We start from the raw sequence: 21,657 nt of genomic DNA, 5'->3' as shown, positions 1-21,657 counted from the left end.
CTATTTTCGATTTTAATGAATGCATCGCTTTATGCAATGCTTTGCTTTAATATGCAGATTTTAAGAAAAAAGTGAAAAACACTTATAAATCTAACATAACAACAAGCAAAGAGTGCGTATTTAATTCAGAAATCTCACAAGGGGCCTTTCGATCTCAAGACTTAAAATATTCCGTTAACTTTAATGCCAGTTCTACGTGTCATTGGACCATGATATCGAGACCATGGGAGTCGCATGAGGAGGACAGGGGTGGGATCAAAACCCCTTCACGTTTTCTGTGCAACATCTGCATTAGTGAGCAACCTGCACTTCAAAAAGCTGTCACCTGGATCTCAAGGAGATAGCGGAGAGCCAGGTAGACAGAGTGCAGACAAGGTCAAGGTTTCTCAGCAAAGTCCTCCTGTTCAGAAACACCAAGAGAAAGCAAGCAACGCTTCGCAGACCTCCTGCAACTCCCCTGTACTCCTCCACCACCCTCCTCTCCTCTTCGGGAAATCTATAACATTTATTATTTACACATGCGCAGAGACAAAGAAACAGGTAGATGAAAAAATGAAAAGAAAGCAGTTAAATAATTGAATGCTAGGCACCTTTAAAAAAGGAGAATCTGGATTTAAAAAAAAGAAATGTAGGTCAGAAAAAGGGGAAAAAAATAACATCAAAAAGAAAAACTTTCAACAAAGTAATATATACTGCAAGTACCCTCATGCAATGTTCAAAACGTATCACACCGAACAAGTGCGCATCATTTCAACACCACCTGCCCTCAACATCTGCACTTAAATAAAAGGGTTAATACAAGAAAAACAACACGTTGGAGCACATACGCAACTCACGTGATTTCCTGATCTCATTCCTAGGTTATTTCTATCCTACTATGCAGTAAATGTTCATGTCTCCATGATTCTGTGTATATCCTGAACCTGATATACTATTTAAAGGGTAACTCTCGCCAAAATGCAACCTAGGGTCTTTTTGTTAATCTACCCGAGGCAGACTTTCGTTTAAAAACATAATTAGAATGGAAACGCCACTTTTAATTTTGACTGTAATTTAGTTTTCGGTCAAATTGTCTTTTGAATGGGAGTGCTAGGGGCACTACTATGATAGCATCAAAAATCGCTATTTTTAAAACACTAAGAAGGCTCGACACAACATGAAACTTTGCTCGAAATATCACCAGGGGCTCTACACATGAACTCGAGCATTGAGAACATTGTTTGTGTACACAGATTTTACTAAAAAGAAAGATTTTGAACAACTCACTGTAGCTGTTGTTATTTCCGTCTGCTGTCATTTTGACAGTCAAAAATAGTCGATCTTCGAATGCGAATGAACTGACTCTGAATTTTAGTGTTGTTTCTTATATGAGGATCCTTTTTCAAATACAAGGTCAATATTGATTTTCACTAACGACAAAACAACAAATTATCCGTGAATTTATATGGAACTAAGCTTTAGGAGCTTTCCATCTTTACTCTCCTTCCTGTTACGTTGCATTCGGAGATCGTCTATTTTTGACTGTCAAAATGCCGGCCAAACTTAAAAATACGGAAAATACGGTTTCCATTCAATTATGCTTTTAAACGAAAGTTTGCCTCGGGTAGATTAACAAAAAGACCCTAGGTTGCATTTTGGCGAGAGTTACCCTTTAACACAATACCACGTTTAAGTGAACATGTGATTAAACTTAAAATGCTGCCGGTTTTGTCATGCTCCTGCGTGCAATGCTATACTTCTTATATGAAAAATTGGTATTTTAAAAATAAATATTACAGATAGGAACACTGATTTAATTGATAATCAAATAAAAAATATTTTAAGTGTCGAATTATTGTTAGTCTTTTGTAAAAAACAAACTGATTGAAACTAAATGACATCATCCTCCAGGAATTGACATCACTTTTGTAAGGAAAACAACAGCACGCATCAGTATTATCAACGCATTTAAGGATGCTTTGTGTTACTAGTTTGTGTGCTTTGTGTTAAAGTGGTTTCCAAACTTTAAAAGGTAGTGCATAACCAGAACAATCATCTCTCACATGCACCTATAAATAAAAGCCACATTGAAAAACATCCTCCCAAACTTCACTGGAGGAGTGACCTGAACTCTGATATGGCTAGCTAATGTAATAAATACAGCCATCACAAATCAATATAAATGTACTTAACAACCTGTTTTAAAGTTGCTGACATTTCCAGCTGATGTGATCCGTATTCAGGCCCATTAGCACGTTAGGCCAGCACAAGAGTGCGCTGTTAGCACCACGCTGGTATTGTGCCGTGTCCATTTGGCTAATGCTAACGCTGCCTCCTCAGACAGGGGTTAAGTGACTGAGTCCGGTACACAGCTGGGAGGGTTATAAAGCAGCCTGTAAAATACTCACACAGCCCTCAACCTGGTTAACAGCACAGCAGCAACATTCACACGCAGAAAAATGAAGCCTTAACAGCATGATCTGAGTGAGTATGTGTCTACATACAGTATGTACTGTATGCTTCCGGACTCTTAACACATTCAAACCTGAGTGAAAAACGGCACATTATTTCTACAAATTTCAACATGAAGTGGAGTATGCATTTAACTTCCATAATGTAGTTATGACTGAAACTTATTTAGGGCACTTAATTGTAGCCATTGGGAATTTTTGGGCTATGATCCCAACAATAATCTCTGTTACTGAAGTCTAACTAATAATCTTTTTTTATTATTAAGTGATCATTTAGTTATTTAGTTATTTATTTATTGGCCCTTTTTTTTTATCCAACAGTCAGGTTGGCGAAAAACAGAATGTGACAAAAGAAGCATCTCCGAATTAACAGTACTCATAAAAAAGTAGGCAAAAAGTACCCGGATGACCTACTACTTCCAGAGAGATTCTGAATGTGCATCTAATGGACACTTTACTATCCCATGAGGCCACGGGAGAGCATTTGTGAATGGCTGGTAGGTCACATGATAATGACAGCATGTCGAATGTAGTACGTCCAGATTACATTCATACTACACACACTCATACTATACAGAACATAGTTTTTTAGTGGTCGTGAATTACTTATTTTATATAAGTACATACTAAGTAGAGTATGCCATTTCGGATGCAGCCACAGACTTACATTGACGGAGGAAAAATGGTGTGCTTATTTGAGTTTAACCAATAAACAACCATCCATAATAACCTAGTGAAGCCCTAGCAACCACATAGCAACGTGCTAACGACCACTTAGAACATATAAGCAACCGCATACCGATTCACAAGCACCATTCACATTTTCTTCAAAAAGTGCACAGCTGTAGTTACATCAGCTGAAAGAGAAGTCATTTTAGAGTCACTAAAGTTATATGAAATTTAATTCAGCATAATGTGCACTGATGAATAGTGCAAAAAAAAAAAGGACATATTTAAAGAAATGTATACAGGGTCAAATTTAATTCCATGTTGTTTCAACTCTTCTTCTCAGGCCCTTTAAATCCCTCAACCTTTAGTATGTTTGCACTGTAAAACACCACACAAAGCGCTCTGGACAGCATCGTCACACAAATACTTCAACTGACCGAGTTATATCCACTTCTAGACACAATAAGCAGGTACTTTTACTTCCCCTCGGCTACAACAGACAGGTCTTCAGACCACTGCGGCAGGCACAGACATCCCTCTGTCATGTAATTCAGCACCAAATGCAGCTGGAGCTACGGCGACGGGGGCCGACAGAACGGCAGCAGCTGAAATGTTTGCATCTCACCTGAAGTATGGAAGTTTCCAGCTGCATAAATAAAATCCCCATGGCAACTAAATGTGGCTGGAGATAAGAGAGAGGAGGAGGATTTATGCCTTTTCTGAGCTGTCATGCCCTACAGATCTTCCTCAGGCAAAGCAGGCCACCTGCCACACATTATATTAACCAGCAGTCCACAGGACTCAATCTCTCTCTCTCTCTCTCTCTAATGGATAGCTTCATTTATGCCCCGGACAACAGGGACTTTCTGCCGCTGGTCGGGATTGAAACCAAGCTCTAAAACGACAGAGGATTTACTTGTTTTTTTTATATACGTAAACCAGAGTTTAACTGTCAAAACAGAGGAAATTAGACTAGCACTGGCACAAATTATCAGTGGTATTTGAATGGTACTTTAAATATGACTTATTCAGACTCTTTTCTTCATAATCATTAAAATGGAAAACAAAACTGTATACATTTTAAAGGGGTGGTTGATTATGATTTAACTTTTTTAGCTTTAGTTAGTGTGTAATGTTGCTGTTTGAGCATAAACAACATCTGCAAAGTTACAATGCTCAAAGTTCAAAGCAAAGGGAGATGTTTGCTTTTAAAGAAATCACTTTTTAAGGACTACAACAAACGGCTAGTAGGGACTACACGACATTCCTCCTGGGTTAGTGACATCACCAACCCTAAACGGTGCGTTTTTGCTCACCCTCAAAAATTTACAATTTTAACATGCTATATAAAAATATCTGTGGGGTATTTTGAGCTAAAACATCAAAGACTTATTTTACATCTTGTGAAAAGGGAATTATACCATCCCTTTAAAAGGGGAACCTGTATGTATATACAGTATATGCTGTGTATATGGTCACACTTTAGTTTAGGGTCCAATTCTCACTATTAACTATGACTTTTGCCTCAATAAACTCCTAATAACTGCTTATTAATAGTTAGTAAGGTAGTTGCAAGTTTGGGTATTGGGTAGGATTAAGGGATGTAGAATATGGTCATGCAGAAAAAGGCATTAATATGTGCTTTATATGTACTAATAAACAGCCAATATCCTAGTAATATCCATGTTAATAATCAACTATTTGGACCCTAAACTAAAGTGTTTCCATAGAAATGTGCTAAAACTCTCAGAACACCTGGCAACCACTAGTACACTACCTTACACACTAGTTTTGTGAATGCAAGTTTTCTATTGTGCACCACTCAAATTTTCTTCAGAAATGCAACAGTTTAGTTAGCTATACAACTTCTAAACGAATTTCTGTTTAGCAATACTTATTTTTATATGCTGATGACCCAAATATGACACAACAAACCAATTTCCTGTATATAAACAAAGGCTGATGTGCACAGGACGTCAGTCTGACCCATTTCATCCATCAAATGTCACTCTGTAAATAACTACAGCTTTATCAGATCATGATGTTTTTTGTTGACATGAGGAATCAAAATAAAAGTGTCATATTTGATGCAACTACTTTTTTCTTTTGATAAACAGCCTCATTTATCTCACTTATTAGCAAATTCTTTTTCACAGCCAGCAAGCCATTAAAGAGCTGTGCATGGGGATTGTTAATGGAGGCTCATTCAGATGCACTAACTTTAATTGTGTCCTAAAATACAGCTGAAAATGTTTTTATACCAACCTGCATTTGACAGTTTTAGCCGTTACGTTGAATCACTTCAGATACAGGAGGTTCTTTAAACCTTTAGGTTCTTTAAAAGATATGTTTCTATTGGTAACTGGTTGGTTAAACTTATACATAACTGCAAAATAATGTTATTATTTGAATGTCAGCACAAAGCTAAAGTGTGGCAGCATTACAAAACATGCACATTATGGGACGAAGACAGAATGATTATTTGGCAATGTTAAAAAGCATTGCTTGAAGAAAAAAAAAAAAACTGAGCAATTATTTAATGTCAGATGCAATAGAACAACCATCTGTTTATGAATCTCTCATCTCTCACAATTCACAAAAAGGAGCATACTAGCATACAGATGACCTCAAAGCTATTAGACGTATACACTGAAGTCCACTGAACTCTAATTTTGCTTTAATTGGGTTTTAAAAGTCAACATGAATGACCCTATTTAGTTGCTTTACTATTATAATCTTTCATTACACTGTACGCAACAAAGCGAACGTTGCAAATCTATTGGCTCTTCTTGTCAGTAGAAGTAGCGCAAACGTTTGAAGTACGTCAGCATCAGTTTACTGTCTGGAATTTGTGGTGTTTTCCGTCATGTAGACAGTGTAGACAGCATCACTGATTATAATGGGTTCTGTTTGCTTTCTATTTGCGTCTGGTCTATACTGTGTCAAAATGTATCATTTTCAAAATGTGAATATGTTGATGTCGCTAAGGCCACACAAGTGGAGAAAATTAAGTTAGCCAGTAGGTAAATACTTTCGGAAATCTTGCCAGTTGTAGAAATTATTTGGTAATTAAACATTTAAGGCCAGATTTACTAAACAGGGCACATTAGTGTTAGACGGCAATCCCATAAAAGCGCAAGCTACTTAAGACATGCTTTTTTTCAGCGTTAAATATATTGTATTTTTATTATAAATACTCTCCTCCCATAAATTTTGAGTCTTAAAGGGAAACTCCTACAAATGCATATGCAATAAGGTCAGCCGACATGCAGCGACAAAGCAACATGATCTCAGGAATCAAGGCTTCATCGGGAAAGCATTCTCGCACGGAGAAGCGCAGTTACACAACATTTTAAGATGAAGTAGTGCTCTTTTGGTTTTCAACTGTAATGACAAATGTGCTCACTGACAAAATCAGACACTACTGCTATTTATATAGCACATTTCCCGTTATGAATTATAATACCATTTGGTTCACTTTCACACCTCAAGCGAAACCGTCCAAGAGTTCGTTTGGTGGCCGAGACCACCTCGTTCAAGCGGTCTCAGAGCGATTGTTTTCGTGCGGATCTGAGCGCAATTGCCGTGTACACATATGCCTAAACGAACCGAACTAAGGGAGAAAACGCACCAGGTTCCGAAACAAACGCTCAGGTGTGAAAGCACCCTTAGGTTTTATATATCATTTGTGATTGCATTTTCATGGCCAGATGTGCAGTCAACCAATAACATTACAGCGACAGCACTAGCAATGCCCACAAGCGTCTTCACAGTACAGAGACTGGCGACATACAGCTACAAAGTCGCTGGCGGTGTGAACAGGGCTTGAGTCCACGTCTTTGACAAAAATGCAATTTTCTCAGCTTTTTGCTCAAAATGTTGCTTCATGAAATGGGAAAAAGATAATGTCAGGGAAAGAGTTAATGTCTACGGGAAAGAGTTAATGTATACAGCAATAATAGCAAATACATTTTAAAACAGCAACATAACCATTAGTAAATGTTGAGATACTCTTGAGAGTGATCTTGACCTTCAACATTCTCGTTTTTCAGCCGGTGAAGTCTCAAATAAATATGATTCCTGGGATCATCTACTGCTAAATCACTCAGAATTATCTCTATTCTAGTATAACAACAGCCCCTTTTTCACAATCCAATGAATTCCAGATCAAATCAAAGCAAAGTTGAACTAAAATATAGTAAATGTATACTATATTAGTATATAGTTGTTTCATGTTGACTTTAAGAACAGAAACGTATTATTCTGCAAAACTAGGGAATCCCTTCTGGCAATAAAAGAGTTACTTCAGATGATTAGAGGACTTCACACACCGAGCCAATGCATCTAAATCTTTGGCATTCACACTCTTTAACTCTGACTGACGTTTTACCAGAGCTATTCCAATGCTCTGCTCCAACTGTTTAAATCCAATCCTAGTTTTGTCCAATCAGGTGTTTAAGGAGAAAACAGGGCTAGATGGAATATATAAATGTGCACGTGTATGTACATGTAATGAATGTGCATGACTCAATCGCTGTGCATGTCTTGCTGTTTATGGGGCCAAAGGTCCCAATAAGCCTTGATCGAGGAGAGCTGGTATCTCTGTGAGCGCTGGACTCTATAACTAGGAGAGACAGGTGTGCGGCAGACCCTTGGCCCCGCTGCGGCCCCTCACCGGCCCCATGCTGGGAAAGAGGTGGCCGTCCCTCTACACACAGCCATTTATCTCAATTTCAGTCTGCTCGCCGTTCCCGGATCAAACAGCACTTAAACTAAATAACCCTGCTGGAATTCACCCGCAGACTCATCAACCTGAGATACATAAGCACATCTCACATTGACCAAACCAGACAGCCACTGCACCGGTTATACACTATCACTTAAGACTAAAGTGTCTCATTAAAATCAAACTATATATTACATATACTGTACAAGGCAGGCAAGTTAACATTATATTTGCACGTTCATTCGTGTGAACTGGTAATTCATTTTCACATCGGAAAACATGTTAATAAGTGCAAAAACTTTTACATTTTTGAGTGAATAAAGGTGGAAATAAGACTTCTTAAATGTGTGAGCTATAATTATTAAGTCATCTTTACTATCCCCAAGGGGATACATCATCAAAACACGCGCTTACTAAAACATTCACAACATAAAGCTCCACCCAGACCATATATGGAAACTAATCTGCAAAAACAGCTCATTTAGAAATCAACATGACTTCACAAATGCATTGACATATGATTATGACCAATGATATTTACACGACTGTTCAAGAATTGGTCAGTATGTTGGTCAAGCATGCATTATATTGATCACAAGTAAATTTAAAAAGTACAGACTTAGAAATCTTTTGTAACATATCAAGTAAATGCTGTTCTTTACACTTTCTATTAATCAAAGAATCCTGAAAAAAATTGAGGTTTTCACAAAAATATTAAGCAGCACAACTCTTTTCAACATTGATAATAATAAGAAATATTTCTGAAATTACAAATTAGAATGATTTCTGAAGGATCATGTGACTGAAGACTGGAGTAATTTAGCTTTGCAATCACAGGATTAAATTGTGGTATATTTTAAAGTATAGTCAAATAGAAAACAATTATTTTAAATCATTATATTATTTCACAAAATCTCGGTTTTACTGTATTTTTTACAGCTCTACCTGATTAAAATGCAGCCTTGGTGAGCATAAGAGAAAAATATTATAAAATCTTTTGAACAGTGTTGTACATATCAACACCTATTTATTATTGACGAGTCCAGATGAACGACAGTGTTAATTATGCCAGCACACAGTAGTTAGACAATCATAACAGATGTCATTTACATACAGATAGCCTACTACAATAGTCAGTAGTGTCAAGCTCGAAAAAATAATCAATTAAAAATCAATAAAAGTAGTCCAAATGACTTGTGTACTACTGTATATTCCACGTCTCCTAAGCCAAACACTAGCTTTGAGTGAGGACCAAACCTGTATTTTAGCAAAATGTATTTGTTAAAACACAGGTTTGATGTTACTGATGATAAGCCCCATTGGTTTGCAAACCAAAAATGTAATGACAGTTTGAAGGAAAATGACATTTGAGAGCTATAGCAAGTCAAGTCAAGGTCACATTTATTTATATAGCGCTTTTAACAATACAGATTGTTTCAAAGCAGCTTTACAGAGCTTTCCAGAAGAAAATAGCGTCACAGTAGCAGAGGGAAAGATGTTCAGAAATAACGATGCGTTTTTTTCTCAACCCTCAAACAAAGCACACATCATATGGACTACTTACATGCAGATTTTTAGCCTTGAAAGACATGGTCAATTAGCCTGAAAATCCAGACCATTAATCTTTCAGATTTAGGTCTGGATTTTCAGGCTAATTGACCATGCATCGACTAATGAAAATCGGCCAGCTCGAGGGGCGGCACCAAGCGTGCCTTTGAAAATCTCACTGCACGCAATTGGATAACACTACGACCAATCACAACAAGCCCCATACGCTACCAGCGGTTAATACGCTATACGCTATAGCGCTATACGCTATACGCTACCTAACTGGAAGATTAGACTCTTGCCGTATCCGGTCGGCAAAACAGCAAAAACGCCCTTCTTGCAAAGGAACGATTTGAGTGGCGTCTTCTGTTTCTCTTTTAGATAAAAAGCCAAGTCTAACTCGTTCATTGTAGCGGCCAAAGCCGTTTCAAACAACTGGTGTTCATCCATAGCCATCTTGCAATGTTTACTAATGACTTCGACGTCACAGCGCTGTCGTCATCTGTTTAGCTCGCCTCCGCCTATATCAGATAACCCGATGTGATTGGTGCAGCTCGGACACAAGGGCATATTTAATGAGCATCATTACTCGACGCCAGAGTAAACTTGCTGAGCAAATTCAACTTGTGCTCTCGCGAGAACTCTGGATTTCCAGGGTAATGGTCAATATGGTACCATGGCAAATTTTTTTACTTTTGTGTTCCACAAAAAAAGAAAAAAAGAATATGTTTTGGAACAACATGAGGGTGAGAGAATAAATGTCGAAATTTTCATTTCTTATCCCTTTAATTCTAAAGGTCGACGAGTGGGAGGAAAATAGTCAAGAAAATCTACATTACGACCATTTTCGGGTGCAAGAAACCTTGACTAATATAATAAGTGGACTTCTGGGGGAAAAAATAAACTGCAACAAAAGCAGAATATGGTCCATTTAAATAATTTTGTGGCTTTTGAAGCATGCGCCTCTTTAATGGACAACGAGGGCATCTAATGCCAGTATGTTGGCGTGGTGATGGTGTTGGCATTGTGCTTTTGTTCGCTGGAACGCTTTCAAAGAGGAATAAAAAGGTGAAAATCTATTTAGTGGCTTTACGCCATACCTAAAGTGTCAAAGCGTGAACAGAATGCCGGTGTGCGAGAAAAGAGACATAAAAATAGAGAAAGAGCTGATGACAGAGGAGGTAGATCTGGCGTTATGCGTACTGGCAGGTAGTGTATCAGAAGCCGAGGGTGGTTGTACTAATAGTTCTAAATACACCCCATGATGAGCTATTAGAAGAGGCTTTTTGTGAATGTGATAAATAAATCCTCTTTAGTCAGTGTGACAGTAATCCCAGAGCCCCCATGCCTCCGTTCCTTACCAATCCATCAAGCGGCGCCTGCATATAATCAGTGCGGCATATTTCTCAAATGCGTTTCCATACACTACAAAGACTTCCCGAACACGCAGACTGTATCTCTGGAAATTTCCAAGCCTGCCCTGGTCTCAGCGGAATACGTCAAACTCCACTTCCCACGATGCCTTGTTTCATCTTCACAGGTTCAAATCTGCATCAGGCACAATAAAGGGCACTTCTGGAAAGGGGCATCGTTTATCAGAGCTACTGTATAAGCAATACGGCTCGCCTTACTAAGCCTATTACATATTGGATTTCTGTTGCTGTGGCATAATTTATTTGAGCTGCCGCGGCTCAGAAGCAATAATACTTGTTTTTGATCAATTAAGAATGTCATTGTGAAGGGAAAATACTCACTTGGGGTTTCTCACTGAATTTAAAAACGCCAGAGTAATTCTCCCTCAAATGAACAAAAAGAAAACATACATCCATGAGAAAAAAATCTCCTGAAAACCCAAGTATATCGTATATTTCTTGGCTGAAATAAATGAGAGAAGAGGACCCTTTGGTAACCACAGTTTCTGCCCACAAAATGAATAATGGATCTCTTTCATGAAGATTATGAAAAATTATAAAAGTCAAAGATTATGTTCTGTTTGTCAAAGATTGAAATTACTGTATTTTTGACATTACATGAATGAAGCACAACTTTTAGAGAAGTAACAAAACCTATAATATTAACTATGGCATTCTGGTAGAAACTATAGTTACCATGGACACAAAAAATACTGTAAGGTGGAGCAAGAACAGTGTTATAAAAAAAACTTGGGAGAATGTTATATTACATCATCTGTATCATCTATACTGTACAGTACAAATGGTATGTGTCTGTGTCAGTGTGTGGAGAGCTGTTGAAATGTCTGGTGTGAAGATGATCTGTGGTTTCTATTGTCTCCGGTTGGCCTGAGAGATGTGGTAGAAGGGATGGATTACCATGGTGATGAGGTATGTTGTTGCCCTCCAAGGTGGAGTGTCTTGGGCCTAGTGGCGGAGCAGGAGCTTGCATTAGCAGACCTCTCCCAGTATGGCTCGCTGTGGAGAAACGTGGAAAAGCTCTTAATGCACGAGACATCAGCACCCAGAATGACCCAGAATTCACACAAATTAAGTACAACTTTGATGAGTCATTTTAAAACATTTTAAAAACAATTGCATACATTTGATAAACTGATCAAATAATACGGAAAATGTACTAAATTAGACAGACAGACAGACAGACAGATAGATAGATAGATAGATAGATAGATAGATAGATAGATAGATAGATAGATAGATAGATAGATAGATAGATAGATAGATAGACAGATAGACAGATAGACAGATAGACAGACAGACAGATAGACAGACAGACACACAGGAGTATTAGAGGTGTGTGAGACAGAAAGCAGATTGAAATAAAGTTATGAAAATTATGAAATTCTTGGAATCTGAAAAAAGACAAAAATGGTATTATGAGCCATGTGCAAATCAAATTAATTAGTAATGTATTTCCTTTTGAGGTTTATGGTGCTAGTAACCAGAATGAGAGTTATTTACACCACAAAGAATAATCTGTAAATTATGAAAGTCAAAAAAGCAGCATATAAGCGTACATATTGATAATTGTGTCTTATTGAATCAGTGCAAGCCTCTAGAATGTTTATTGACTGATGTTAAACATATTTTTCAAAACAGTAGTTTAACATTAACAAATTTTCCGGGTTATTGATTCGGGGCAATCCGATTGGTTCGTCTCCGGCGCGATGCGCTTCAGATAACGGGTGGCGTTCTAATTGCTCGGCATAAACGGCCTCGTTCACGCATTTATCTGCGGCACTCAAACGCTAAAGAGCTTTTATTTGTTAAGGGCTCTTCATGATCCCTGTTAAACACTGGAGGTTGCTGCAGGATGAATGAGGAGGAATTGAAAGGCGAGGTTTTAGCGGTAAAGGATTGATATCAGACGGGGTGAACGCGGGCGAGTCCCTCTCTCTATCTCCTCTAGATTGATGCCTTGCAATTTACAAACTTCTACGGGGCACAATTCATTTAGCACAATAAATTCCCTGCAGGTATGGAGAGTGTCGCCATTCTACCACCAACTGAATGAAAACACCTACACACGCAACGCTCCAACACACACACACACACACACCTACACATAAAGCACTGTGTCTCCACGGCCCAATGTAGGCCCATTTTGATTTTGTTTCATGGCTGTAAAAAGCACTGTATATTGCAGACAGCGGTGGAAGATTTGGTCCATTTTTCAAAGCCGACTATATTACCCCTACACCACGCATTCTCTTTAAAAAAAGACCTTTTTTCCCCACATGTTGGGAAAACTAATCCCCATCTGGTGCATTGTACTCTATAAAATGCTCCGACGTGGCCTTTCCGTGATTTCCAGGGAATCGGCGATATGATTGAAAATGTGTCAGTTTTGTAAGCAGGCCTGCTCCGGGTGCACGTGCAAAACAGCACCGCTGACCCTGACGCCTCTCTGATCGCATAAGACTTCCTGTGGACGCTAAATCCTGGTCCTATGTGACTTCTTGACAATCCTACAAGCTGGAGAGAGATATGAACGTATGCTGGATATGCTCTACTGGCACAATAATTGCAGAACAATGTTTTTCCCTAATAATTTCTTAATTACAATGGCATTTTAGGAGATGGCCCGATTGTTAAGATTTGGGAAAGAAACTCTAAATATAATGGAATGCTCATTGTGTGAAACTGGTAAAGAATAAGCTATTTATCTGATACACAAAATTAAATAAACATGCACCCAAATCCAGTCTGGAACAGTCTGGTTAGCATGCTAGCAAACATTTTGGACATTTTTAGTTTCAGTTATCTAAAATGATCTTACGTATAAGTCGTATTTAGATAAATAATAATACAATAAAGTGATTTTGTAGGATCAGGCACTTTGCGCAACACCAGGCTAAAGGCTAATATACTTCAAGCAAAATCATGCCAAAACGAGTTTGCTCCAGCCCGTAAACACCTTCGAACTAGGACCAAACTTCAAACTACTTTTTACCCCTAAGCGAAAAACGAAAAATAACTTTTCCAAGAGGGCCTAAATTCACACTAGCCGCGTTTCCATTACCCTTCAAATTGCGCAAATTGAAATTGCGAATTGAAAATACGCCCAATGGAAACACGTCAATTTCGCAAAAACTCCCATTTATCGCAAAAACATTTTTACGCTCGCATGAGGTGGTTTTTCAGGCAATTCGAAAAATAAATATTTCGCAAAACTGCAATGGAAACAGTTTTTGCGCATTTACAGGTCACCTGACATAGATGACGCGGTATGTTTGGACAGAATACGAATACATAAACCTACCAACGTCCTTTGCCATGGTTTTTGGAATGATTTTACTTATCGCGAGAGGAAAAAATGGAGTTTTAGTCGCATAAGATCGGTCAATGGAAACGCCGTCATTTCGCAATAGTTTTTTGTCGACATTTAGAAGAAAAAAAATAATTGCAAAAGTTTTGCGCAAATCTGTAATGGAAACGCGCCTACTGTCACAACAAATGGCATCAAACACCAAATTCTAGACACACCAGAGAAATAAAGCTGAAATAAATTAAGGGTGTGTTCACACTTGTAGTTCGGTTAACTTGGTTTGTTTGGTCCGGACCAAAAAAAAAACATTTAGTCCTGGTCCGCTTAGCGTTCAGATTGCCATTTTTAACACCAAACCTAAAGATACCGAACCTAAAGGCATAGGGATCCGTTCACAACCTGATTGGCCGGCTTTTATGACGTACTGGCTATTTTGCGACGGAACTTACCGAACATGCAAAACAATGCTATGTTCTGGGATAAATGCGCTCCTTGTATGTGCGTAGCTTACATATAATGGTATTTTGACCAGCTGAGAACTCGTAAAGAGTTTATAAAATGTTAAAAGGAGTCAAAACAGCGGAAGGAATCCCTCTGTCGTAACACACACAAACGAAGATCTGCTGCGAGGAGAAGCGGTTTTGATGCCTGTACCGAACTGTGATGGGCAACATCGTGACTATGATGAGAAAAAACAGGTCTGCTTGAGTATTCTGTCCTTTTTAGGGTCTCATCTTCCTGTTTTTGGTTCGTTTAGATGTCTTTGGTCCATGTCGCATTCATATTTCATTCGAACCGCACCAGAGTTCGCTTGGAAGCGGACCGAGACCCATCTTTTCAGGGGCTCAGTCCGCTTGTTTGGTGCGCACCAGTGTTCACATGGATGGCAGTGTTCACACTTATTCATATGAACCGCACTAACAGAGCAATCACACCAGGGTTCGTTTTAATAAAAGTGTGAACACACCCTAAGTTAAAGTACTAAAATTACTAAAGCAGCCCAAGTCTAGGCTATTTGGTGACTCTAATATCATCTCTATCATGATTACATGACTTTGCAGTGTTGATTTGTCATGAAAGTTTATCTTTTTCATGCATTGCCAAACCTGTTTTACTGTCTTCAATAAGACTGGGAACTTTTACTTATTTAAATAGTTAGGCTAGTATTCATTGTTGCTGTGAAATCAACCTTATTTTCAGCAAAAATAACTATATTTTGCTTTATATATTTAAAAAAAAAAAAATACTATTTTTAAAATACTAAGATTTTCTTTATATAGAAATTCGGATTTCCTGTAGATGCTAAACCCCTGACACTCGTGCAGGCTGGAGAGAGAAGAACGTTTGGACGATATGTTCTCCTTCTGGTTTGGCCCAGACGCTCATAAAGTCAACAGCACAAGCGATGTAATACAGGCCTCAGAGTGTTGAAGATCTGCTCTGTGGGTGTGCAGTAGCATCTGAGGATTATTATCCAACAGGATGAACCCATGTCAGAACAGAGTGGCCCGTGCCAAAGGGTTGGCAGACAGAGAAAGTGAGTTTGGGGAGACCACGAGTAGAGCAGAGATGAGCAGAGGTGTGGAGGGAAAGGATATACAGTACGTCTCTGGTATTCCAGCAGTGTTCACATCATTGTTTTACTAAAAAAAAATACAAACACACACACTGACAGAAGGCCAGTACGGAGGTACTGCAGACCCGTGCTGCATCACAGAGACATTCAATCCTCACAAAAGAAGAGTGTGTCAATCAAACACAGGAACACTCCACACACCTGTCATAACCCCGCAAAATAACACCTTATTTTCCCTCAGCTGCGTAAACGGAAGAATCCGGAGAGACTAAGAAGAGAAGGCAGAATATGATGAGAAATCAAACCACATCCTGGGAGAAAAAAATAAAATGCAGAGAACTTCCTTTATGGAAAAAGCTGAAAATTTACCACTGGATGAACAAAAGATAAAGGCGTTTAGGCAGTAAAACCACAGCCGCAAAGAGTAAAAAAACTGAAGTGAACATCACTGTCTCTTTATGCTAAATTCTCCTCCTGAGTAGTTTTCCTACTGTAACCAGTGCTGGCCTGAGATAGAGTTCATATGGACTGAAGTACAGTTTGCAACGGGCATGAAATCAATCTGATCTAAACAGCAGAAGTCATAGTTCTTTTGAAAGAATGTCCTATTTAGACCCCCTGTAGTGAAAATCAAGTTTTTAATGTTGTTTCTACCAAAAACTTAACCAATACGGTCAATGCGGAGGCGGGGCTTTTCTCCAAGGACTTTCTATGATGTTGGATGCTGATTTTTAGGAGGCAGCTGTCTGACTGAAATTCATCTGCCATGATTATATTCAGTGAGATGGCAAACAGGAACATGGTTTGTGTAACACTAGCAATTCATTATTAGCTGTTTCATAACATAGTCAAGCCAAAGGCTAATCATATCAGTTACCGTTATGTGTCCGTTACGTAGTAGAGTGATACATAAAAATAATTACCATTCTGATACATCAACTTGTAGACGACCCTAAAATTTGCTCTTCCTTTTCTTCTCCTGAATCAGTTTCTGGTTCAAACATATATGGCAGAATTAAACCAACATTTCCACTTGCCATTGTGTAGCGTTTACTACTGACCGAGTCGATCAGGTAATTCGAGCTGGTGCAATTGAGTGGAGGCGGAGACTAATTTGCATATTCATAGATCCACGTATAATCAAGGGTTTAGAGTTAAATGCAAGCTATTTTAAAGCATGAAGAAATTATTTTCACATTTAAATATGTAATTTTGATTTTCAAAGATGAGTTTTTCTAATTAAACTAGGCATTGAGGCAACTCACAACTAAAAATTCAGTTACTAAAATAAAGCTGAAAAAAGAAGAAAAAGAGAAACTTAACCTCAAAAAGTTGAATGAAAATTTTGTTTAAGTTGAAGTACTACAATTACCAAACTTAAATAAAAATGAAAATATAAAAATTAAAGCTAATTAAAAATATTTATAATGCTATAATAGCATATACATAATACTAAAATGATTTTGGAATTATGTATGTTGTATTGCTATAATGATAAACACTACTGCTTGAATTCACGGTACGCTCACACTCACAAGTGTGACAGCAGCTTAAGACCCATCAATGCCGTCAAGATGGACAAGCTTGCAAAGAATTGTCCTGCTTGTTTGAAAACACACATCTCAGACTACTACGGCCCCCTGGCATGTTTATTAGGCTGCAATATTGACTGCTGGATTGGGCGTAGGGGCCGCCCCGCGTGATTTACAGGGGCTTTTATCGATGTCATCTGCTGGAGTGGGGTGAGTGACATTTACAGGTAAATTCTCCCATGCAAGAGTCCATTACAATAACGCACAACCCATCCGCGGTCCCCCTGGTCCCCCCGTGCACGTGCTGACCACAACCCAGCTACCATCACAGAGACAATAAATCTAGCACACGGGGGGCCAATGGCTCTGACCGCAGAGTTAACCTAACGTTCATGGAGAAAAGGGCCAGATTAGTCAGTCTGGACAAGATGGGCATAAAACTGACACGCAACGAAAACCACAGAAAAGACAAGTTGTTTTGAACCTGAGATGCCTAAACGGTTATATATCTAAACTTCTAAAATAAAAAAAGAAATGCTATGAATGAAGGCCGGAATTTTACAGCAATTGTATCATTGTTAAAGGGATAGTTCACTTTGATATTAAATTTTGGTATGTTTTAGCTTACCTCAAGGGCATCCAAGATGTAGGTGCCTTTGTTTCCGCAGTAGTTTCAATTTTTATATTTTTAGGTCAAACCGTTCTTGTCTGTCAGTCATTGAATGCAGGTCTATGGTCACCACCTCAAAGAGCATGCACAGTTAAGTCCAAATTAAAACAATTCCCCATCGTCCAAATTAAACAATTCCCCATCGTAAGTACACATTGATGGCCTAAGACACGAAACGAGCGGTTTGTGTGAGAAAACGAACAGTATTTATATCGTTTTTACCTCTTATACACAGCCACGTCCAAGTGATCTGAGGGCGCGCGCGCATCCTGGTGTGTGACGTGTACGCAGACTGGTGCATAGATATATACACTAGATGTCGCCTTAAAGACATTCGTTCCAATGAACTGCCGTAGACAAGGCGACATCTAGTGTATATATCTATGCACCAGTCTGCGTACACGTCACACACCAGGATGCGCGCGCGCCCTCAGATCACTTGGACGTGGCTGTGTATAAGAGGTAAAAACGATATAAATACTGTTCGTTTTCTCACACAAACCGCTCGTTTCGTGTCTTAGGCCATCAATGTGTACTTACGATGGGGTATTGTTTAATTTGGACGATGGGGAATTGTTTTAATTTGGACTCTGTACATGCTCTTTGAGGTGGTGACCATAGACCTGCATTCAATGACTGACAGACAAGAACGGTTTGACCTAAAAATAACAAAATTGAAACTACTGCGGAAAAAAAGACACCTACATCTTGGATGCCCTTGGGGTAAGCTAAAACATACCAAAATTTAATTTCAAAGTGAACTATCCCTTTAAAGTGCTCCTATTATGCTATCTTAAAGGTTCCTAATTTTGTTTTGGAGGTCTCCTACAATATTTACATGCATCCAAGGTCAAAAATATACATTGCAGCATCACCGCTTTTCTCACTGTCTGAAACGGTTCAATCAAGGATCTGGTCTTTCTAAACCCCTCCTCTCCGAGAGCCTACTCTGCTCTGATTGGTCAGATGGCCCAGTCTGTTGTGATTGGTAGTTGGAAACAAAACAGCCAGTACCATATCTGAATTTCCGCTCCGGATCTTCCTCAGCACTTGTTAACGCAGCGATATGAACAGTAATGATGGTAACGGTTTTACCATGTCAATTTGAGTCAGAGTCCTCATCCTAGGTGGATGCAAAGTGTATTTGCTTTTGCAGTGCAGAAAAGAGCGTCTTCTCGACATGTCGATAACAAGAACCAAACTTCTCCAGACCTCGGCTACAACTACAGTGTTTGATGGCGGATCTACTGTCTACCGTGAAGACGTTGTTTACGCGCAGCCAATGAAGACCATAGGCTGACATTATGCAAACTTGTTCCAAACCTATGTAGGTTCATGGAGGAAGTAAGACTGGAATTACTGACAACTTGTTTCAGGCAGTTCAGAATGGTTTGTTTGTTTGTTTGTTTTTGGGAGACAATGGGTCTCATTCACAAATAATTGTATACACTATTCGTCTTTATTCATTCATTTGTACTTCTCACGAAAACTTTCCGCCTAATTCACAACACGTGCGTACGTACATGAATTTGAATTCATCAACATTATAAGGAGGTTAAGAACAGAGTATTCTAAATAAGAGGCTGTGTACCCGAGGTAATTTACATAAAACACGCCCACACCATGTCCATATAGGGGCATTCCGCACACTCTTTCCTTTCATCACTCTCAGCAAACATGACGCCCTCTAAAGACGCGTTCTCAACTGAGAGCACACGTGACAAGATCCTCGAGCAATGCCAAGAGTGCCATCCTCAAAACAAGTTTAAACGCAATAAACACCTTTTATACAGACAATACAGACAGCTGTAGCTCACAGCTTCAGCTATAACACAACTTTTCTTACTCTGGATACATAAGAGGAATAACACGATTCAATTTTCTTATAAATATCTTGAATATGTGATTTTTGCGTACAAGTGGTTTCAGTTGCTTTTACATTTTCTTGTAAATTTTGAATACATTTTAGAACTAAACGCATATTTTGAGAGTACGCATGCTTAGTGAATGAGACGCAGACATTTACATTCACAAACAGCTATATCACACACTACATGAAAGGTAGCCTAATCTCTGAAAAAGCATAATAAAGGCACTTTAAGGGCTGTTAAATATAATATAGAGTTCTTTAGCTTTAAAGTACTGTCTGCTTGCTGTTTCAGGATGTAAAACACAGACAAGAAGGACCAAACTGAAGTTTAACAGCAACAACATCCGTAGATCGAGTTTGAGCTGTCACTACGAGAAAAACCCCATTCGATCCGACAGGCTACAAGAGGACACCGTCATCCATTTTTACTAACATACATGATGAAGAAACTGTGTTTCTAGTTTTTGAGTTGTGGTAAGAAATTGGGGGTGATAGACACCTGACCCGCATGAGAGAGAGAGAGAGAGAGAGAGAGAGAGAGAGAGAGAGAGAGAGAGAGAGAGAGAGAGAGAGAGAGAGAGAGAGAGAGAGAAAGACAGCATCACTGTTCAAGTGCTGCTACACAAATAAATTATTAAGAACCGTCTGCTGCACCACATCAAACTAGCAGAGAGACTGAGATATTCACTGCGGTACAGGGACATGAGTGCCGTCATATCTGTTGAGCGCACACACACATACATTCATGCTTAGAAATACAGAGACAAACTGTCATTCCACTTGTTCCAGCTCTTAAAGGAACAGTACACCCAAAAATGAAATCTGTCATCATTTACTCATCTTTATGTTTTTCTAAATCCGCAATGACTTTTAGGGTATTTTGCTCTATTCCATACAATGAAAGTGGATGGTGACCAAGGGCTGTCAAGCTCCATAAAGGAAGAAAATGTAGCTAGACAGCTATGGTCACCATTCACTTTCATTGTATAGCAAAATGCAGAGTGGACATTCTACTAAATAAATGTCCAACATGTTCCAAAAGACATAAGAGTGAATAAATGACAGAATAAGAGACATTTTTGGCTTGGGAATCGAAAAATATTCAGAATATATATATTTTTTACCTCATAACACTGTTGTTTCCTACTGAGACTAGTTGTGTAAAGGCATTGTTTAGAGACCCAACGCCATTTAACGGTAGTCGATATTAAAGAATATTTAAAATTTTAAAAAATCATAATACTTTCAAACCTTACAAATTAATGATTTTCATATTTACGGTTAATTTTAACCATTCTTGCTTTAACACTATAGTAAAACAACTAAACAATAGCATTTGTTTCTGAATCTATCACCACAGTGACAGGACAATAAATGATACTGTAGTTGAATTGAGAGCCTTGAAATTCTGTCTTGAATATGATGAGTGAAAAAGACTGGAGAGTGCAAAATTATATAAAGACAACAAATAGCATTGTTCTTGTTGGTTGCACACTAATCCACAAACCAAATGACTCTTATGAGAATAGTTAATGGAATCGTTAAGGAAACAGAACTGTTACATGGAATCTAAACCACCTTCATCAGCTCCTCAAATGATGATCCCATTTCATTCTCCTTAATGAGCAGGATCAATCTGCATACATTTATGCACTAATTTTAGGGAAAAAACTCTGCAAAATGGATTTAAATGTGGTAAACTGTGTTTAACAGAGCTGAAAGTATAGCCAGTCAAACAAGTCAAAATATTTTATATGCAAGCAAAGTGGATGTGTAGAACTTGTGAATGATGGGCGTTCCGATTCTGCGGAAATCAGTGGGCGAGGATTTCGTGTGGGCTGTCTAATGAGTAACAACCTCGAGAGTCTTTCTTCTA

The 21,657-nt window shown here is 38.6% G+C and overlaps 1 protein-coding gene across 3 annotated transcripts in view; it reads right to left on the bottom strand.

Moving 5' to 3' along the window:
* The window catches only part of npas3 (neuronal PAS domain protein 3), a 333,561-nt gene that overhangs the window by 250,139 nt on the left and 61,765 nt on the right, over positions 1-21,657 (bottom strand). For all 3 annotated transcript variants that reach the window (XM_084096866.1, XM_084096867.1, XM_084096868.1), the window contains exon 2: positions 11,724-11,822. In XM_084096866.1, the coding sequence (XP_083952992.1) occupies positions 11,724-11,822 (99 nt within the window). The remainder of the gene's footprint in view (positions 1-11,723; positions 11,823-21,657) is intronic.

This window comes from Abramis brama, assembly GCF_963993115.1.
Source record: "Abramis brama genome assembly, chromosome: 21".
In the NCBI taxonomy this organism is placed as follows: Eukaryota; Metazoa; Chordata; class Actinopteri; order Cypriniformes; family Leuciscidae; genus Abramis; species Abramis brama.
This window is presented reverse-complemented; position numbering and strand designations above follow the sequence as displayed.